The 20,622-nt window shown below is 35.5% G+C and overlaps 2 protein-coding genes across 2 annotated transcripts; one reads left to right on the forward strand and one right to left on the reverse strand.

Moving 5' to 3' along the window:
* Positions 1-309: 309 nt before the first annotated feature.
* Positions 310-663, forward strand: LOC109214942. The gene has a single exon (XM_019378921.1). It carries the CDS (start codon positions 310-312, stop codon positions 661-663), a length of 354 nt encoding a protein of 117 aa, XP_019234466.1.
* Positions 664-14,874: 14,211 nt separating this feature from the next.
* Positions 14,875-19,598, reverse strand: LOC109214944 (50S ribosomal protein L21, mitochondrial-like). The gene is made up of 5 exons (XM_019378924.1): positions 19,005-19,598; positions 18,830-18,910; positions 16,879-16,980; positions 15,472-15,546; positions 14,875-15,399 (listed from the first exon to the last, which is right to left on the reverse strand). The coding sequence occupies exons 1-5, from the start codon at positions 19,446-19,448 to the stop codon at positions 15,289-15,291; spliced, it is 813 nt and encodes a 270-aa protein (XP_019234469.1). The 5' UTR covers positions 19,449-19,598; the 3' UTR covers positions 14,875-15,288.
* Positions 19,599-20,622: the final 1,024 nt, after the last annotated feature.

Below are 20,622 nucleotides of genomic sequence, written 5' to 3' on the forward strand. Positions count from 1 at the left end.
GCTGGGATGATCATCTGTCACTTTTGAGTTCGCATATAATAATAGTTACCATTCCAGTATTCAAATGTCTCCATACAAAGCTCTTTATGGACGGAAGTGTAGGTCGCCTATAGGGTGGTTCGATGTTGGAGAATCTGAATTACATGGGCCAGCCCTGGTTCAGCAGGCCATAGAAAAAGTAAAGCTTATCCGGGATTGACTATTGAAAGCTCAGAGTCGTAAAAAGTCATATTCTGACGTGCGGCGACGAGATTTAGAGCTCGGGTTGATGACTGGGTATTCTTAAAGGTGTCACCTATAAAGGGTGTGATGAGGTTTGGCAAGAAGGGTAAACTTAGCCCACGGTATATTGGGCCTTATAGGATCATTCGGAAAGTGGGCCAGGTAGCTTATGAGTTAGAATTGCCCTCGAAGTTGGAGTCTGTCCATCCGGTTTTTCACATATCTATGTTACGGAAGTACATTGGCGATCCTACCCGAGTGGTACCCACGGATGATGTACAGATTACAGAGGACTTGTCATATAAGGAAATTCCGGTTGCCATCTTAGACCGACAAACCCGCAAGCTGCGAAATAAGGAGGTAGCCTTCGTGAAAGTACTTTGGAGGAACAAGAATGTGGAAGAAATAACTTGGGAGGTCGAGGAAAACATGAAGTCTTGATAGCCCTACCTATTTCCTCCTCCAGAGAAGGGTTCAACTGAGACGCCATAATCATAAGGTACGTGTATAAATTCTTGTGTTGGTTATTGTCGTTGGTCATGTGATACCATTGTCGTTATTAATAATTGTGGTCCGGTGTTGCGTTGGATTATTAAGCTTCTACAGGGAGAGTCGGTAGAGTGTTGTTACAAAGGCGACCCTGCCAAAGTTATATGGATCACGGGGAGTTGAATATTCGAGGACGAATGTTTCTAAGGGGGGAAGGATGTTACATCTCGCATTTTCGTACGTTAACATTTCGTTTTCAGTTAACCGACGTAGACGCGGGGATGAGATCATCTTGACGTTAACGTACTTAGGCTATTTATAACAAGCGATAAATAAGTGTTATGAAGGATAAAGGGGTACACGGATTAAAGAAAACGAGTTTCGTTGAAAGTGGCCAATTTGGAATAAAATATGGGTTGAGCGATAATACCCGATAATTAAGAACTAGTACCATGCAAGGTACCATATGACCACGCTAGTATAATATATGAAGTATTTTAAAATAAATAAGAATTTTAAGTAATTTGTGGTAATTGATTAATTACCGGGTAACAGGACATTACCCAGTTAACTAATAAGTGGATAAAAAATTAATAAATTAACCCCCCCTCCAAACGTGGCAAGAAGCCACAAACCTAGAAAATGACTAAGTAGTCATAATTCTAGGTGGCTACCTATGAATAACATAATCATGGCATAAAGATTAAGTCTTAGAAAGACTTGTAAAAATCTTATCCATTCTGTCTTTAGCTTCAATTCACGTCTTTGGCTTGAAACCAAGAACCTTGGAAACAGAAAACATTTCGTCCAAATTCTTGCCAAAATTTCGATTGAAATTTCAAAGAGCAACCACAATTTCGTTTCTAAATTTCAAACTCCAACTCATTTCATTTTAAAGGCTTGCAACAGAACATTGGCCCCTTTTCTGTCATTAATCCATGAGACTTGGTGTCACTCCCTTGTAAAATATTCGAAACAACAATTTGTCTTTGGTTTAAAGCCAAAGACGTTGAGGCAGAAGCAAGTAATTTCGTTCAAGTGTCAAAGAATCCAAGGCAACAAATTTTGTTCATAAGATTTAAAGAAGCAGAAGCTTCATTTCGTACAAATAATTCAAGGAACAGGTATGTTAAATCCCTCCCTTCTTTCTTTTGGCATGGTCCAAATTATACTGAAGAAATGAGCAAACACACAGTTTCCATAAATTACTCTATTATAGAAATAGTAGGGGTGTCTATATTCTTGATTTCCAATGAGAATTACTATTATCTTTTGTTCATGGGTCTCAGAATATTATGCAGTTGGAAAAGTTTATCTGGAAGGAATTGAGATTATTACGCATTTTTCATGCATTTCACTCATTTATACATGTGCATTGACCCATGACCAGATGGCGTTATATACGCGTATATATGTAAATATATGTATATGGGGTATGGGAAAAGGTTACGGCGTTATATACGCAACACCACCTGATCAGCTGGTATATGTTGATGATGTTGCCCATAGTGGCCGAGATGATATGATGGGATGCCCTCAGTGGCTTGATGATATTATGTACACCCATACTTATGCATGGCACGACATTTATACGCACGTGCATGACATTATAAACGTCTTGGAATTTACAAAGTTATTCAGATTTAAAGATGTGTTTCTATATTCCATGTTTCATCTATGTCTTTTACGTACTAATTTTCATGCCTTACATACTCAGTACATTTTTCGTACTGACGCCCTATTTCATGGGGCCTTCCTTTCATGCCCGCAGGTGCAGGTAGGCAAGCTGACGGTCCCCCTTCTTAGGATCCCTGATCAGCGAGAGTTGGCATGCTCCATTTGATCAGGAGCTGCTTTTGATTTTGGTACGATACGTTTGTGTATATATATAGGTATATGGGTATGACGTGGCTCAGTCCCGTCTTTGTACAGTCATGTTTCTGTTAGAGGTCTGTGGACAGTATGCCTAGTTGGGTTGTATGTGGCCTTGTCAGCTTTCAGTTTTGGATGTATAGTTGTCTATAGCAGCCTTGCTGGCTCGCCCACTGTATCCTACATGTATACGTACATATGCCTTGTTGGCAGGTTTCCTTCATATATGTTATTTTCGTAATTCAGCAGATGTTACTCAGATTCATATCTTAGACGCATGTTTAGAGGTGGTTGACAGGTAGGACTCAGGCACCCATCGCGGCCCATCGGTCTGGGTCGTGACAGGAGGTGCGGTCAGCCTAGGGACAATAAGAAGAAGATTGCTACGTAATTGCTTAAATTATTTTAACTTTTAAAGTATATCTATTCAGTTTATTAACTAAATTAATTTGTTTTCAGGAAAAGAAGTTCGGGCGTCCAAAGAACCATCATGAGCTAATCAAGGAGACGCATATTGTAAAGAAGAAGAAAGAGACGGATCAAGAAAGATGGGTCGAGGACCGGGCCTCGACTGTATATGTAAGCTTTCACTTTTCTTTAAGTATTTTAATTTACTTTTATATATATTTTGAAAAACTAATTCAATTTAAATTTTCGTATATGCCTGCCACCAAACTAACGTGGAGGAATTCATCCGCACTCAGCCAGCTGGTGAATCAGGCGAGCCAACCTAACCTTCGGACGAGGATGCTGAAAGAATATGGATGGAGTATGCTAGCGGTCCAAAATGGGGGAAGGTATACGGGCTTCCTACTAAAAAGTTCCATCGCTATAAGTGTGGAATGCAAGGAATAGAGACTTCCTCGCAAGGCGAGAAACTTAATGGGGAGAGCCTCTCCGCTATGCAGGAGACTGTGACAAAGCTCACATCCGAGCTAGAAGCGGCCAAGGAAAGAGAAAGGGTTAGAGATGCTCAATTCCTTGGCATGCAAGCTCAGATCAGAACTCTCCTATCTACTGGAGCTTTTCCGTTGCCCCGGTCTCATGAGTCATCGCCAGAGGCTCGACTTGAACGTGAGCGTTTCTTCCGTCCTCCCCGTGATCGTTCCTCCCGTCCTCCCCGTGATCGTTCTTCACATCCTCCACAAGACCCTTCTCGATACCGTCTTTTAGATGAAAGTTCATCAGACGGTGATGACGATGTTGTACAAAACATTCCTTGACTTGTATATACTTTGAACTAGACAAATAGAACCGATTCTGAACTAGTTGTAATAAGTATTAACTTGGTTTTGGATTTTTAAATTCTATTGAACTTTAATTTGTTAGTTTTAATGTATTTATTGAATTGTGTTGTTGTTGTTGTTGTTTATTGTTGTTGTTGTTGTTGTTGTTGTTGGCATAAAATGCCTGTTTAGGAATTTTGGTATGCTGGCAGGTTGGTGTAGCTGCCAAAACAGGTATTTTATGCCAAAATTAAAACCTAGAAAACCGACCAAAGTTGGTTGGTATTTAATTTTAAAAAAAATTCTTCTAATTAGCGACCAAAGTTGGTCGCTTAATCTTTAAAAAAAATAAAAAATTAATAATTACCGACCAAAGTTGGTCGGTTAATGAACAAGGATTACCCAGATTTCATATTTACCGACCAACTTTGGTCGCTAATTTTTAAATTTTAATTTCTAACAAAAATATATTTTTTAATTTACCGACCAACTTTGGTCGCTAATCTTTAAATTTTAATAATTAATAATATAACGTAATTTACATACACCGACCAACTTTGGTCGGTAAAATTAAATTATTAAATATGTTACCGACCAAAGTTGGTCGGTATGTGCTTTAAATTACACAGTTGGTCCTTTTACCTTTGCGACCAACTTTGGTCGGTAATTAGCGACCAACGTTGGTCGGTATACAAAAGCGACCATTAAAATAGCGACCAAGCCTGTTTGGACGGGTTTTGGTTGGTATTTTGCATAAACAGACCAACGTTGGTCGCTTTTTGTGGTCGCTAAAACCCAGATTTCTAGTAGTGTTTAGTCCAGTGGACAGGGATGCATCAGATACAGGCTTGAGATTCTCAATCATGGTGCACATATTATCCTAACTACCTACAGTATCAATGCTAGGGAAGGCATCACTGTAGCACAACTTTAATGTTCCAAATACATTGCAAGCAGCCCAAGAGTTTCAAATCTCCTTCCAGATAATGATAGGAACATCCTGTAAAACCAACTTGTGCACTCTATTATTGGCCTTCTATTTCCACCATACATTAAGTAAACCCCTGATAGGTAGATATTGGTGTGTGATCCCCAGAGGTTGACCATTGATCTCCACACTACTCTGTAGCTCTTCCCTCCACAAAAATATGTTAATGTTTCAATTCTATGCACAAATCAGCAAATATATTCATTATTTCCCTGAGACCAAAACCTGGTAAGACCTTCATTTAAAGGTACTGTACAAAAGAAAAATCCTCCCAACACATGAAGGATTGCTTGAAGGGGATTGATTTGTGCCAAATATTGCTGATAATGCCATCGACTAGCATAAGCCTCCTTATAAGATTCCAAGCTAAAACATTGGTGAGGTGACCGTACTCGGTAGCATTCCAGATGGCATAATCCTCCTTGCCATCCTGACCCAATTCAACAGACATGATGTGTAAGGCAATTTGACTAGGCAGAGTAGTATATAAATTATGTGGATCCCAACTGTTATTAACCATGAAGTCTTTAACTTCTCCTTGGCATTGTTCCCAGTGATGTAGTTGCTAGAGGTCCAATTCAGTCCAGTTGTCCCACCAAAAATTATAATATCCAGCATTAATATTCTAGGTGATTAACTTTTCACAATTATCTCTAGCCCACAGTAGATGTTGCCATGCTTGAGAGTTTCCATTGCACCATTTCTTTCCAACACGATGCAATATAGGACAGTATTTGCTAGCTCTAAAGTGCCACCATCTTTTAACAGTAAGAGTCTTGGAAATGTCATCCATTCCCATGATACCAATACTAGCTTCATTTTTGGGAAAATATATTTTCTCCCAAGAAGTCCAATGGTATTTTTTTTTACCATTAACAGTACCGAAAAGAAATTTACAATATGTTTCTGAATAAGCTCCAAGGTACCTTAGTGGGATTAATGACAGATAAAATGTAGATGGCAATAATATTTGATCAAAACTTGTTTACTACTACAGGAGAGCATATTACCTTGCCAAATATTTAGTCTCTTAATAACCTTAGCACTCATGCTATCAAAATATGACAACCTTCCAAAATAGATAGGGCAACCAAGGTAGTTAAAAGGAAAGTTTTTATCCAAAAACAATAGATTTTCTCTAGTTCTATTAACCCTATATGCACAAGTTTTAGGATCAGTGAGAAAAAAACTCTTATCCTTATTAACCTTCTGGCCAGAGACACTTTCATAATTCATAATCTGATAACAATATCATTAGCATACGCCAGATGGATGATCTGAGGACCATTTCTATACCTAGAAAAAGAAGTGCAAATAGAATTATGCAGCAAGTTATTGAGAGATCTAGACAGAACCTTAGCAGCAATTATGATAAGGGAGGGGGATATGGAATCACCTTGTTTAAGACCTTAAGAAGAAGTGAAAAAAACATGTCTAGTTCCATTTATGATGATAGAGTACTACACATTAGAGATACTTCTCCAAATTAGTCTACACCATTCCTTACTGCAACCTAACCTGTTTAAGACCTTATTAAGAAATGACCATGATAACCTACCATAAGCTTTGGTCATATCTAATTTAAGGACAACATTACCAACTTTTTTTGTTTTAGAAATACCATGGACTATCTCTTGAGTGAGCATCACATTGTTTGTGATTGATATCCCAGAGACAAACCCACTTTTGTTATTAGAAATCAGGACATTTTACAAAGGAGTAAGTCTGTTGGCCAGAATTTTGGAGATAATTTTATTGGTAAAATTACTCAAACTTATAGGATTGAGATCAGTAACTAGTAGGTGAGTCTATTTTGGGAATCAAGGTTAGACAGGTATGACAGTAGAATTTGGTTAAAGCTTTATCAGAAAAGTATTCCTTAAGAAAAGCAATAATATCAATTTTAATAATAGTCCAACAAGTTTTAAACAACATACCATTATATTGTATCCATCGGGTCCTGTAGAATTGTCTTTGCTCATACTGAATACTGCTTGCATTATTTCTTCCTCGTCAGGTAACTTAGTCAGCATTCATTGTCTTGAACAGTGATGATTTGAGGGATACATTCATGATTTCTATTGTTTCTATCAGTGAGATTCGAGTTGAAATGCTTCTTGTAGTATTTGACAGTAGCGTTTGCGACATTATCATCTCTTTGCACCCATCTTCCTCTGTAGATTCTAAATTTTGTACGTGAAGTCTTCTTCTTCTACTTCTCAGTACACTGTGAAAGTATTTGGTATTTTTTGTCCCCATCCTTAAACCATTGTAGCTTTGTTTTTTGTTTAAGAATAGAGTCTTTCATATTGATCCACCTGGTATACGCAGCATATCCCTTGTTAAGATCCTCTCTACCTTGCTCGTGTTATGAATTTTGTCCAATTCTTCCAAAATTTCAATCTTAGCATCCCAATCCTGTACCTATTACTGAACATCACCAATGTGTTGCTTGGACCATTGAATTAGGACTTTGCTAAGCTTCTTCAGTTTACATTATCATCTCCATATAGCATTGGACATTACTTCTTCATTCCATTAAACTTGTATAGTCTCAAGGAAATCAGGTTTATCTACCTAGAAACTCAAGAATTTGAATTGCTCGATGTGATTTTGATACAAGTTCTGACATTGGAGTAAAAGTTGTTTATGATCATACCCAGACCTGAACAGATGCTTGATACTGTTGTTTTGAAATTGTTGAGCCCAACCATCATTAATAAGAATTCTATCCAGCGTCATCCAGATTCTCTTACTTGGTCTCCAATAGTTGCACCGGGTGTACTTAGGTCCAGTAAAACCACTGTCACTTAGACCACATGCCTCCATATGACCGATAAAATCCATACTTTTCGACATCCTATGAGGTAGACCCCCAAGATTCTCATCAGGATCCATGATGAAAATGAAGTTACCTCCCCTACACCAAGGACCATGTAACTGACTATTCATGTTGACAATACTTTCACATAAGTCTTCTCTTTCAACGTGAGTACATTTGGCATACACTGCAGTCACAAATGTACCAATCTCATTAGGATTATCCTTCATATTTAGAGTAAGTTATCGATCGGTGTTGGCAATAGATGTTGTGTGGTCAAAACCTTTCCAGAAACACCATATCTGACCATTAGAGTTTTTTATACAATGGTGGAACCCTAGATATCTATAACCATCTATTTTTTCATATTCATAAAAAGCTCATATATACCAACAAAGGCCACTTTATTAATGTTGACAAGAATTTTAAGTCTAAAGAAAGATTTTTGAGCCCTTATCCCCCCTAATATTCCAAAAATATGGCACTGATCATGGAATAGAAGGGGGAGGATTTTGTCTTTGTCCTTTTCCATTTATTTTAGATTTGGAGATGGACTTTGATATGTTGCTTTTCCTTTGTTTCCTACTTCTACTTCTTCCTCTAGATACAATGGCAGCAAAAATACCTTGACTCTGTATATAATCCGGAACATTATTTCTACTAGATCTGGATTCTTCAGAAACAGTCCTTAAAGCATTGAACTGTTTTTGCAGCTTCCTTTCCTTGAGTTGTTGAGTGTTATCCATGCTTAGTTTTCCTCTTGTCATACAACTTTTCAGTTTCTTTAGCATTCTTATTAGCGTCTCCATTCACTTCTGGATTAGTTCCACAATTTAGCTACACAAATATCTCTATTTCTTCCTAATTTTTGATAAATGAAGACAAAGTGGAGGAACCAGCTACTGCAGCAGCAATAATTTCTCCCTCCTCAGCATTTTGTTCCTTGCTATTTTTCCCACTATGCAACTCATTTCATTTTGCATCTCCACATTATCGCTAACATGAGTTTAATCTATTGATATGCCCACATCCTTGCCTTTGCTTTCTTTTTCTATGCTGTTACTCTTCTTTTCAGAATGACTCTCAAGATTTTGCATTTGGTCCCCATCTTTGTTAATCCCAATATTAACTTTATCCTTATTCTGTATCTCAGTACAGGATCCTAATTTTTCCTCCTTTTTTTCCTTTTATATGGTTTTGAATATTGTACCAAAATTTTTTAACCAAACTACGCAACATTTAACTAAAAAATAAAAAAACTTTTAATAGAACTATAGTTTTATAAATCAAAATTAAAATAGCAAAAGGACAACATGAGAAATTTTACTAATAAAAGTAATTATAAAGCCAAAGGAAAGAGTGAGCCGATAGAATTTATAGTTTGTAGAGAGCTTTTGTTCGAAAAATTTTTATATTAAAATTATAAATTTAGTAAAGAAATAACTTTTTATTAAAAATTTACTTTTAAGATTAGTTGCTTATTTCTACATAAATTTTATGTTTTAAGAGTTATTTTATAAGAAGTAACCATACGTCACTTTGAATACCTTGAACCGCTAGACCGTCTCACTCAATTGTGTTAAGACTATTCAAAATATAATATATAACTATATAAAGTAATAGTATTTAATTTATATACACAGTATAACTTTTAGGCGAAAGGTGTGCGTTTGACCATCCTTGGCATAGGGTGGCTACGCCACTGGGTTCGAAGAAGAGGATAAAGGAGCAATAACTGTTGTAGCATAGGGCTGTTTTCCTACAGTAGCCCCATTAGGTCAAGTCGTCCCATGTTGTGGGTTGTTTCCCCCAACATTACGCGTCGGAAGAGGGCCTTCCGACGGCTCCATCAGGTGGAGCGTGAGAGAGACGTACTTCTGAGAATATAGACAATCCTGGCCGTTGGAGAGAGAAAAGAAAAGATAGTACTTTAGCGGAGATGTTATAAAGTATGTGATTTCACTGGATATTCATGTGCATTATTGTAATACAAAAGTCAAAATCGGATAGGGAACCTGTCAAACGCAGAAATAAAATTCGGAAAAGGTCTTATAATATCCTTAAACTGTTGGATATAACTCAATTTTGTCTCCCGTTAGCAAACTGGGCCATTAATATCCCTCACGTTAGCAAACTGGACCAATAATGCCTTCATTTTAACGGCAGCCCACATAAGCCTTCTCAAAGGCATTAATTAGCTGACATGGCATCCACGTGACATCCACATAAGCGGATCTCTCTTAAGCCTGCTCCAATAACCCATTAACCCATAAAACAAATACCCAGTTATCAATCAAACATTATTGGACCTTTTCCAATTGTTAAATGGGTTTCTCATTTTAGCGCAATATTTTCCCCATTTTCTTTTTCGAACCCCAGATGGCAATCTTAGCTTCTGGAGATCTGCTAAGCAAATCAGACTATCAATAAGCTTAGACCATTCATTATGATCTGGATGGACCAAAACTCCCAATTTCTTTATTTTAGGGGCTGCTGTAAGAACTTCTATCTAGTTGGAATTTGCAGCGCGTATTGAATCAAGTGTTTTAAGTTCTGAAGACCCAAAATATTTTCTTTACAAGCAACGTATCTCAAGTGTATATTAGCTGTGTTATGTCACAGCGAAAACTTGAAAAACAAATACATTCTACATCCAATATCCTTAGCAGTTGAAAACGAGAATCTACTATTTTGCAGCACAGATAGTCGAGGTAAAATGTATGGTATTCACCCAGGCATAAGATTGCCCGAACCGAATTCAAATTACCTTTCTCCAAGTCAAGATTCTGGTTATTTAAAGCATTTGGATTCAAACACATTCTGCGTTCAATCTCCACACCTTCGGCGGACACATCAAAACATTTAGTTATGATATTAAAAAAACTTCTCAGCTTTTCCTTCTTTCAACCATAATTGTCGAAGGAGGTGATGAATTCTACAAGTTTTTACTTTACCACTGGCTCGTCGTCTACTAGCCAAAATCAAACTTCTGCTAACGAGATCCTCTAAAGACTCTTCCGCTACCTCTTCCGACATTTTATCACTCTTTGTGTTTCGAAAACCCTCAGCAACACATTTAACAATTGGAAAAGGTCCAATAATGTTTGATTGATAACTGGGTATTTGTTTTATGGGTTAATGGGTTATTGGAGCAGGCTTAAGAGAGATTCGCTTATGTGGAAGCCACGTGGATGCCATGTCAGCTAATTAATGCCTTTGAGAAGGCTTATGTGGACTGCTGTTAAAATGAAGGAATTATTGGTTCAGTTTGCTAACGTGAGGGATATTAATGGCCCAGTTTGCTAACGGGGGACAAAATTGAGCTATATCCAATAGTTTAAGGATATTATTGGACCTTTTCCGAATAAAATTCCTTAAATATTAAACGGAAAACCTGCATAGTGGATAGATTATGGATGGAAGATCATGCTGCTTTCATATGTTCATGATCGATGATTATTTTTTTAAATGTGACTTCAAGTTTGAGATGATCATGTCTTGAAGCTCTAAAGTAAGTGGTAGAAATGTTGATAAAAATAACGTTAATCCATACGGTATTAATATACTAGTTTTAGGGTATGCGCTTTGCGCGTATACTTATATCAGTGGTACACAATTTGAAAAAATCACATAATGTGTTTGAGTTATAAAACAAAGTTTAAAAATGGTAAGTTCTTGAAAATAATGAATGTTAATCTCATTTAGCTAACTAAATGAGAAAAGGCTCGCTCCACAAAAGTCCTTAGATACCTTATTGTGATTTCAAAATTATTATTTTTTACCTAATATTAAAAACACGTAAATCACAAAAATACTTTTCAAATAAAATAAATTAAAAAGATAAGTCTTTTGTTATTTTAGAGATTTGAAAATAAAGGGTTGCCCTATATCATAGGAAAAATCCTTAGGCAATGATGCTTAGTCTAAAAATGATTAATGTTGAGTTAATATTTTACCAAAATAATTTAATTTATAAAAAATATAGGGAACTATCATGTGTTGAAATGAATGTGAATAGAAACAAAAGTTAATTACAAAATTAATTCAATTTAGAATTTGTCTACTGTTATTTTATCATTATTGATTCAAGTTTGTATTTTTTTTAATTTGACTTTTAATACTACAAAGTAACTATTTTTCTTACTTTTGATATCGTCCATTATCACTGCTCTTTTTATAAAAATAAATTTATGTAGGTTAAGAGTTTTCTCAACTTGAAAAATAAATTTACATTTATTATGAATTTGAAAAGAAATTGAATTGGATACTTTTAACTGCTTAATAGTTAATTAATATAGAAATTAATTATTTGTTCTCAACCTTAAAGGAAATAATTTTTTTTATTCAAATTCACATCAGCTCATCCAAGCTTTAAATATTTATATGTAACAATAATTTTATCCTAACATTTATAACATGAAAAATTCTAAAATCCTTTGTGTTTTAGTTAATATTAATTTATCTAAAGTTAAATTTAGTTAGATATTTTTGTGATGTACTTTAAGTACCTTAATATATGAGTTCGTGCATTGTTCAAACAAGAATAAATTTAATAGTCAAAACTTAGAGTTAATTTTAAAGTATTAAAATAATAATTTGTCTAATGTTAATTTATCTTCAAAGGATAAATTTATTGATCATTATTTGGCATAACATCTTCTTGCATTTATAATAGTGAGTAGTAAGTAGATGTTTGCAAAACAAAGACAACGAAAGAGGAATCAATTTAGACTTCGAAGAAGAAAGGGATAGTTAAAAATTAATGCTCCGAAAGAGTTGACTTTTTTACTATTTATTTAAGGTAAAATTTAATTGATATAAAGTCCTAATTTTTAGGTATATAATTCAAAATAGGAAAGATTTAATAACCAAATTTCAACGGATTTTCATGTCCTAATTATTAGGAAAATAATTAAATTACTATTTTGTCTAGTGTAACATTTGTTTTAAAAGGGTAAAAAAGACGAACAACATTTCGCTAAGGGCCTTCGTGCTTTTAATATAGTATCGATTAGAATTAATATAAGCATTAATCTTTTTCTGTTGCATTTTTATGTAAACGTTACAAGACCATGCGCGATAGACAAGTTAGACATGAATTTTAGATTTTCTTTTTTAATGTCTCGCGATCTTTTAGAATACATACTCATACATTTTGAAATGTTACATAATTATGTTTAATGATTCAAAACATCTTACTTTGATATGGATAAAGGGACTTGAGTCCTATCCTTCTATCTAGTGGTTGTGAAATTTTGAAAAAATATTAAAAAATAAAAAGAGAAGATAGTAAGTACTTTATTGTTTGTTTATTGTTAATGAACAAGAGTTACCCCATAGAGATACTGGATAAAATTAAGCGGTGCACTTCATGGCCATAAAGTACGTAGTTTCTTCAATTGATTAGTATTTACTTTGATGCACAAGTTATTGTCACATATTATACGTATAAAGAAAGATATTAAATTCATTTTCTTATATAACAAAATATATACCTCTACTGTTTATAGTGAGATGATAATTATAAAATCTTAGGACAAAAGTAGAAACACTCCACATGTTAATGAAAATGAAGTTTAGTGAGTGGGGGTGGAGGCTAAAAGAGTCGTCGTGAGTGGGAGGGACTATATACTATGACAAAGAATTCCATTATTAGCTTTTTAATTAAAAAATACAAGTTGGAGCACTAAGAGGTCCTCTTATTCCTTTTCCCAGCTTTGTTCATCAATGATACTTAGGTTAATAGGTGGGCAACTCTAGTGATATCCACTTGTTTCTGTTTTATTTGTTTAAGAAGAAATAGGTTATAAAACAAACGAATAAATTAATAAATAAATAAAGTAAATTCCACTTTCAAGTACTTTTGTTTTTGTGAGGGAGAGGTATATTCTACAATTTCTCAATGATTTTAGGACTTTAAACAAGATTTGAAGGAATCATATCTCTTCAAAGCAAATAATTGATTGCTCATGAGAAAATAAATGTACCTAATGGGGCAAAATCTGAATTCTCCAAATTTAAATCTCTATTAAGTGAAAACAAATGGAAGCAATGTGATTGTAAAGATAGAAAAATGTAAATGAAATGTATAGGACGAAAGTTATGTACTTTTTAAAAGAAGGTAGGGCCAAGCTAATAAGTGGAGCATAAGAAAATGAAAGCAGTCTTCTTAAAGTATTTCTTAGTGGTGACATAAAAGTGAAGAGAAGGTTCATCCTCATCTCAAGTTATTTTGGAGTCAACTAAGAAGATATATCTAGAGGGAGCGTTGGAGCAACGGTAAAATTAGCTCGTATAATTCATAGGTTACGGGTTTGAGCTGTAGAAGAAGCCACTAATACTTGTATTAGGGTAGGCTGTCTACATCACATCCCTAGGAGATGCGGCTATTTCCTGAACCTTGCGTGAATGCGAGATGATTAGTGTATCGGACTACTTTTTTTTAAAAACAAGATATACCTGCAAGCTATGTATTGCACATACCCAAGATCTTCTTCTATCAAGAAGTGGGGCAGAGAGTGGATTTGGGAAGTGTAGAGTGTAAAAAATATTTATTCCTTTTGGCTCTAATCCTGCTTCCACCCCTGGTGGGGAGGTTTTGCAATTCATCTGTTTTTGCTTAACCAACCCAACTCACTGGCAAGTCTTTTGGTATCGTTTGACAAAGATAGTTCAAACTAACCTGCCCTCAGTTTTGAATAATCTTCAACCTAATTAATCACACAGAATGACAGAAGGTGGTTAAAAAGGGTAAAGGGCGGAAAGCCGCATGAAAATTATTTTATGCTGGGAGTTGGACACAAAAAATACTTTTGTACGCCAAGGAGCTTATGGCATTGCGAATAGAGAGATTAGTTGCAGAACTACAGAAAAAGGAAGGTGTGGAGAACCCCCCGCCTTTTTTAACTATTAAGATCACTATAGGCCTGTTGAGATTTCTTTTTACCATATTCAATAAGCTGCACAGAAGTATTAAGTCTTCAATTTGCACTCCAGCAAATTGTACTTTTCATTCTACCTTTGTTCCTCGCCGGCACTTAGGGGTCGTTTGGTAGGAGGTATTAGGAAAAATAATGCACAAGCTTACACATGCTTAGGGTACCACCTCTGCTAATGTAGTCCCTCATCCATTTCTTTTCCTTGAACATTTCAGCACTTATTTTCCCTGGATGGAGGAGACAAGGGAGGGGGAAAGCCACATGCCTTCAGTGAGTTTATTTGCGAAACAACAATGCTAATGTTTTATACAAAGCAATGCAAAACCAAACTATTCAACCAAAGCTGATCATATCTTGCCATATTTTGCATAGTCCAACAGCTGAAGCCGTGCAATATAACAACACATACGGAAAGCGCAAGCCAGCAAAGAAACGATGAAAACGCCAATGACTTAAGAGTAGGGCATACTCCTCTACAAGAAAATATTATTCTCTATGCTTTATAGGCGATGTGTCCTTGTAAGCAAATATACTTCCTCAAGATTCGACTATGTTAAGCCTACAACAAAATCATTGCCCTCCATCTTGTGCCAGTTTTACACCTGACCACATGTGGCATCTGCGTTCTCAGATAAAATTCATAAGACAATATGACAATAAAAAATGCTGAGCCGTGTCAGCTGTATATGCCCAAACTCCCTTACTCAACTATTACTGAACTTCTTAGCATCTTTAAGCTGCTACTGCTACCTTCTTAACACTTTTCTTCTCAGTTTTAAGAGGGGGTGCCACTTCAGGTTTCTCAATTCCTTGTATATCCGTGATCCTCAATTTTGTTAATTCCTAAAATGAAAAGGAAATGAGAAGTAACAATGTATTTCAGGCAGTAAACTCGTTGATGAATCAATGACTAACCTGTCGATGCCCTCGTGTTCGCCGATAATTCTTCCGTCTCTTCTTCTTGAATATAAGTACTTTAGCATCTAATGCCTGGACCAAGAGGAGGACAGAATAAATTTCCTAATCTATCTGGAATCAAATAAGATGAGTGCGTGTATATGAAGCAAGTTATGCAAACATCCATGCGCAAAGCCTGAAGATCTGAACCTAGTTCCACCTCTGTGTGCAGCATTCCTCGAATCAGCTCAGCAAGCACCAACAAGTAACATAATTGAAGCTAATAGTTATAAATACTGAAATATGAAGTTTTTGTCAATCAGACAAGTCATTCTTGCAGTATTGTATATTACTAAAATCGATCCAGTAACCACAAGTGGTTTAAGTTAGTGTACTATATGCAATGTACCCTTAAGAATATCACGATCTGCGATATGATGACATGCAAAAACCGAGAAATGATGCAGAAAAACATCATGATGTGCTCGGGAAATGGTCCAGAAAAAATATCACAATGTGCTTACCTATAAATCTCTCAACCATCTAAAGATACAAGAGTAAATACTATAGTCCCCCCAAACTCAGCTTGCTGCATTCATTTACAATTTTCCTAAAGACTTGAAAAAGGAAAACCTGGTGCATTGTCAGTTGTTCCTCCCAACTACAGGAACTAAAATCTTCATCATCAACTGGCCTAAAAGCTCAAGACCTAGATGCAAGGTTCTTTAACAGAATTGTAAGTTAGAGAGTTATTTCAGGTTGTCAATTGCTCTCATAATTAGTTCCTTCTGAAAGCCGGTGAGAATCTAATTATAGAAGACTCCTTTTACAGCGTAATTTTGCATGTTTTTGCCTTTCATACACAGAGTTGGGCAGAGCAGTATAAATTCAAGATGGAAGCCAATACTTGACAAGCAAGTGTAACTGCACTCATTATCAGAAATGTACTCATTTCCAGTCAGTAGCAGTATAATTCAACTTTGAAGCCAATCCTTGAAAAGGCAAGTAGAATGCACCCATTATCAGAAAACTCATCCACTCAGTATCTTTTCAACAGTGATGAAAAATAGATCTTAAATATTAAGAAAATTGTAATCAGTCCTCACGATGAACCCATTTATTTTTATTTTTTTGGATAAGTACTCCTCCCGATGAACCTCCACCTAGTTTTGACAGTTATCTTTACAGAAATCATTCACATAAGAATTTCTTCTTTTTATCTTTTAAAAGATCAAAGAGTGGTTTATGAGGGAATTTCTGTTTTTTAAATATGATAAAGTAAAATTTATGAGGGAATTTCTAATCCAACTTCTCAAACTTCATGGGAATTGACATAACACTCAATTACTAGTCAACCAGAAAGCACACAAATAACTATGCAAACAAACTGAAGGCAAAGGTCGACTCATGACACAACTATCTTACATGCTCCTCAACGACAGCATGAACAGCAGCATCCGGCAATATAGGCCTTCCTATGATTGTCTGATCCGTAGAGCCCAGCAGCAGAACCTTGTTAAGTATTAACTGAACACAAAACAAATGACATAATTAAGTATTCACGTGACACTAATTCAAATGTATGAGCATTTTCTCACAAGTAAAGGACATGTACAAATAAGTTACAACGTGCAAATGGAAAGCAGATAGCAAACTCTATTAGGCTCAAGGTTTCATAGGCAACATGATTCTGCATTGTGAAGCTTATCTCGTGCTTCAGCTTGTATTAGAAATAAAACCTATGAGGAACACAGACCATTTATATTTATGGGTGATAAGTTTGTTCCTCTCTTCTTTCTGTTAAAACTGAAGCCCTAAGATTTGTTTTCCAAACTATTTGTACAGTAGTAGTTACTTTTAACAAAGTCGAAAACCAAACAAATTGACTTCTTTTAGCACAGAAAGATATCACAACCAATTAGTTTCAAATGGAACCCAGGACTTGTGCATAAGCATCTCAAAAGATGTCCATTTCCAGTAATAGAGTTCAAGTCTCCCTTTTTCTTTCCTTAGTTTTAGAACAGAGGCATACTACCCTTTTTTGGTTATAAAAACTCACCAATTCTTCTCTGATGTAACAAATAGTTGCATGAATCCTTCTACAGTCATTACACCTACATATAACATGGAAGCCAGTGTTTGGAAAAGCGCGCGCTTCGTCGCTTAAAGCACGAAGCGACAGAGCATCGCTTTTCTGTGCCTAAGGCGACGCGAACAGTTGAAGCGCACGCTTCAGAGGAAAAATCGACGAGGCGACGAGGCGAGCGAAGCGACGAATTGATCGCTTTTGTTCAAAAATCGCAGCCGGGCCTTTTTAAGATTGGGTCTGTTTTTAATTTATACAAAACAAACCCCTAATTGCTAAGCGACATAACAGAAGCCAATTGCTGCGATTTTCTCTCTTCTTCATCGAAAAAATTAGGGTTTTGGGACAGAAAGTTTCTGCTTTCTTTTCTCTCCTTAGAAGTGAACCTTGTAGGTGTCTTAATGCACCATAAATCATTAGGTGGCGACTCTTCAAATGCAAAACCCAGTTCCCAAAAGGGACGAGTTGCCCTATACCCAAAATGTCATAAAGAAAGCAATTGGCTTTTTCTTCCGTCGACCAGTTCAGGTAAATTTTCCTCTCCTTTCTTCTTCTCATTTTTTTTCTTCTTTCTTTCTTTCTTCTTCTTGTTCTATTTTCTGCTTCTTTTGCTTCGTCACTGACTCGCTGGGGTTCTGTCTTCTTTCTTCCTTCTTCTTTCTTCTTCTGAGTTCTGTCTTCTCTTTTTTACTTCTTTCTGTCATTATTTATAATTTATATATTTTATATTTTATATTTTTCAGTTTATTTGATTTTTTTAGTGTATATTTCAGTAATTAAAATTAATTATTATATATGTTATATTTTTCAGTTTATTTGATTTTTTTAGTGTATATTTCAGTAATTAAAATTAATTATTATATATTTTATATTTTTCAGTAGCTTTGATTTTGCTTGTCCTATGGTTTGTGGATGATTTGGTGGTACCTAGTACCTACTTTTAAGTATTTAAATTGAAGTTTTTGATTATTTATGATTTTACATTATGTTTTTAAGAATTGCGCTTCACTTTAATAAAGTGTGCGCTTCGCTTTGTCACTTTTTTGCGCTTCGCGCTCTCAGAAACACTGATGGAAGCACATTTGCACAAATATTCAGGACTACACGGAAAAAATTACAAGGCTTTTTCATCGCAATATGTGGGATATAAACAGCTTTTCAAATCCCAATGGTTCAACCAGAAGAGTAATTTAAACTAAGTTACTACTATAGAGCCACTCCTGACTTACAATAACAAAAAGACATCAACTTTGTATACAAAACACTAAGAAAGTGAAAACCCCAACTTACCTTGTCATTGACTTCACAGAACTTCAATTTCTCAGTAAAAATGGAATCACCATTGCTCACCTTAAACTGGTGAGAACCAATCTACATCACAAAGAAAACCTCTTCATATCATCATACAGCTATAGCAACTTGAACAACAAAGTAAAGCTACTTCATTTTATCAGAACATATGTACCTGAATAACTGCAAAAACGGGCTCATACGGTTTGAAAACCCGGTCCGATCTCTGAAGTGGGCCAATTACCTTATACCCAATTTCAGCTGCCTCGTGTTCTTTCTCCTCCGGAGTGTACTCTCTACTGGGATCACTATTCGACTTCAAACTCTCCACGTCATCATCATTATAATCATCCTCATCATCAGTTTCTTCTTCACTTCCCTCCTCGTCATCGTCGCTTTTATTCGGTCGATTGGAACAGAAATGCCGGTGGAAAGATGAAAGTTTAGTGTTAACGTGGGGGCATTTTGGGGAGGGAGTTAGTGTGTGAAGGGAATTGAGGAGTGCTGGGGTTAGGGTTTGAGGGGAAAGGGAAGTGAGGGAATGTAGTGAAGATGGGTTTGGAGATAGAAGATATGTTAAATGACGGGTTAAGGTTTGAACGCATCGCCGATTCGCCATTGTTTTGGCTGAGCTTTGAGCTTCTGGGGAGTGATGTGGGGGGACTGATGAAAGTCTAGGGTTTAAGAGTGAGGTGGAAGTTGGGGGTTTCTGTTCTGAACTTCTGATTCACTCGGTACAACTCGGTAACATTTTCTTCTTTGGTTTTGCTTTTTCTTTTTGCCTTATTTTTATTTCAAGAGTAGTAATTTTATTTTTATTTTTAAATAACAGAGGTGTTTGCGTTTCACCTTTTCTTGTTAGCTTGCATCTATCATGATTTTCATATTTATCGACCATTAAACTACACCATTGAATATAGAGTAATCAATTCACCCTTCTTCGTTTGTAGCTTTTCGTAATTACTGGGTTAGCACTTGATGCGTGTTAGTGTATCTAAGGATACTAGTTGCTGGAGGCCCGGGCTTCAGTACGGGCCCAAATTCAAGATATTTTTCTTAGAATTAATAATTTTATTTTAATTAAATAAGTTTAATTCGTATCACATTTTTACTGCATAAATAATTTAATATAGTGACACATCAATCAAGTCTTGTTGATAGGTCTTCATAATTATTAAAGTTTCTTAGCAACATAATTGAATAATTTTGTTAAAGAAAAAAATTATTTATGAAGAAGCAAGTTTGGCTGGAGAATTAGCAAATATCAAAGGGGCACAAGTGATTCAATATTCTGTAAACTAATATGATTTAAAGTGTTCAAAATAATTACAACTCGGACAAGATCATAAATTGAAAAATATTTGACATTTTTATGAATTTGCGAGCATATAATTTCTTTAGTTATAGATTTCTTTTTGTATTTTATTATTTTGTTCACTCATAATTTCATGTGGTACGGGTTATGTAGTTAAATGTGGGGATTTAAGCTTAGTTTTAGACGAAATTCAAAAAGAAACCTAAATTTATCAAAGTGAACCTTAAGGATCAATTTAGTTCCATACTTTACGCTTAAGAAAAGAGCAATTTATGCAAAATATTCATTGTCGAAGCTTGACATTGTGGGATAAAATACTGCCCGAGCTAAAATACCCGGTATTTATGGACTAGTACCATACAAAGTACCACATGGCCAGAATAACAAGGTGTGTTAAAAGTGAATAGTATTATAAGTAATTTGAGATAATTTTTAATTATGTGGATAATCGGATAATTATTAATTTTAGTGGGATATT

The sequence above is a fragment of the Nicotiana attenuata genome, unplaced genomic scaffold, assembly GCF_001879085.1.
Source record: "Nicotiana attenuata strain UT unplaced genomic scaffold, NIATTr2, whole genome shotgun sequence".
NCBI lineage: Eukaryota > Viridiplantae > Streptophyta > Magnoliopsida > Solanales > Solanaceae > Nicotiana > Nicotiana attenuata.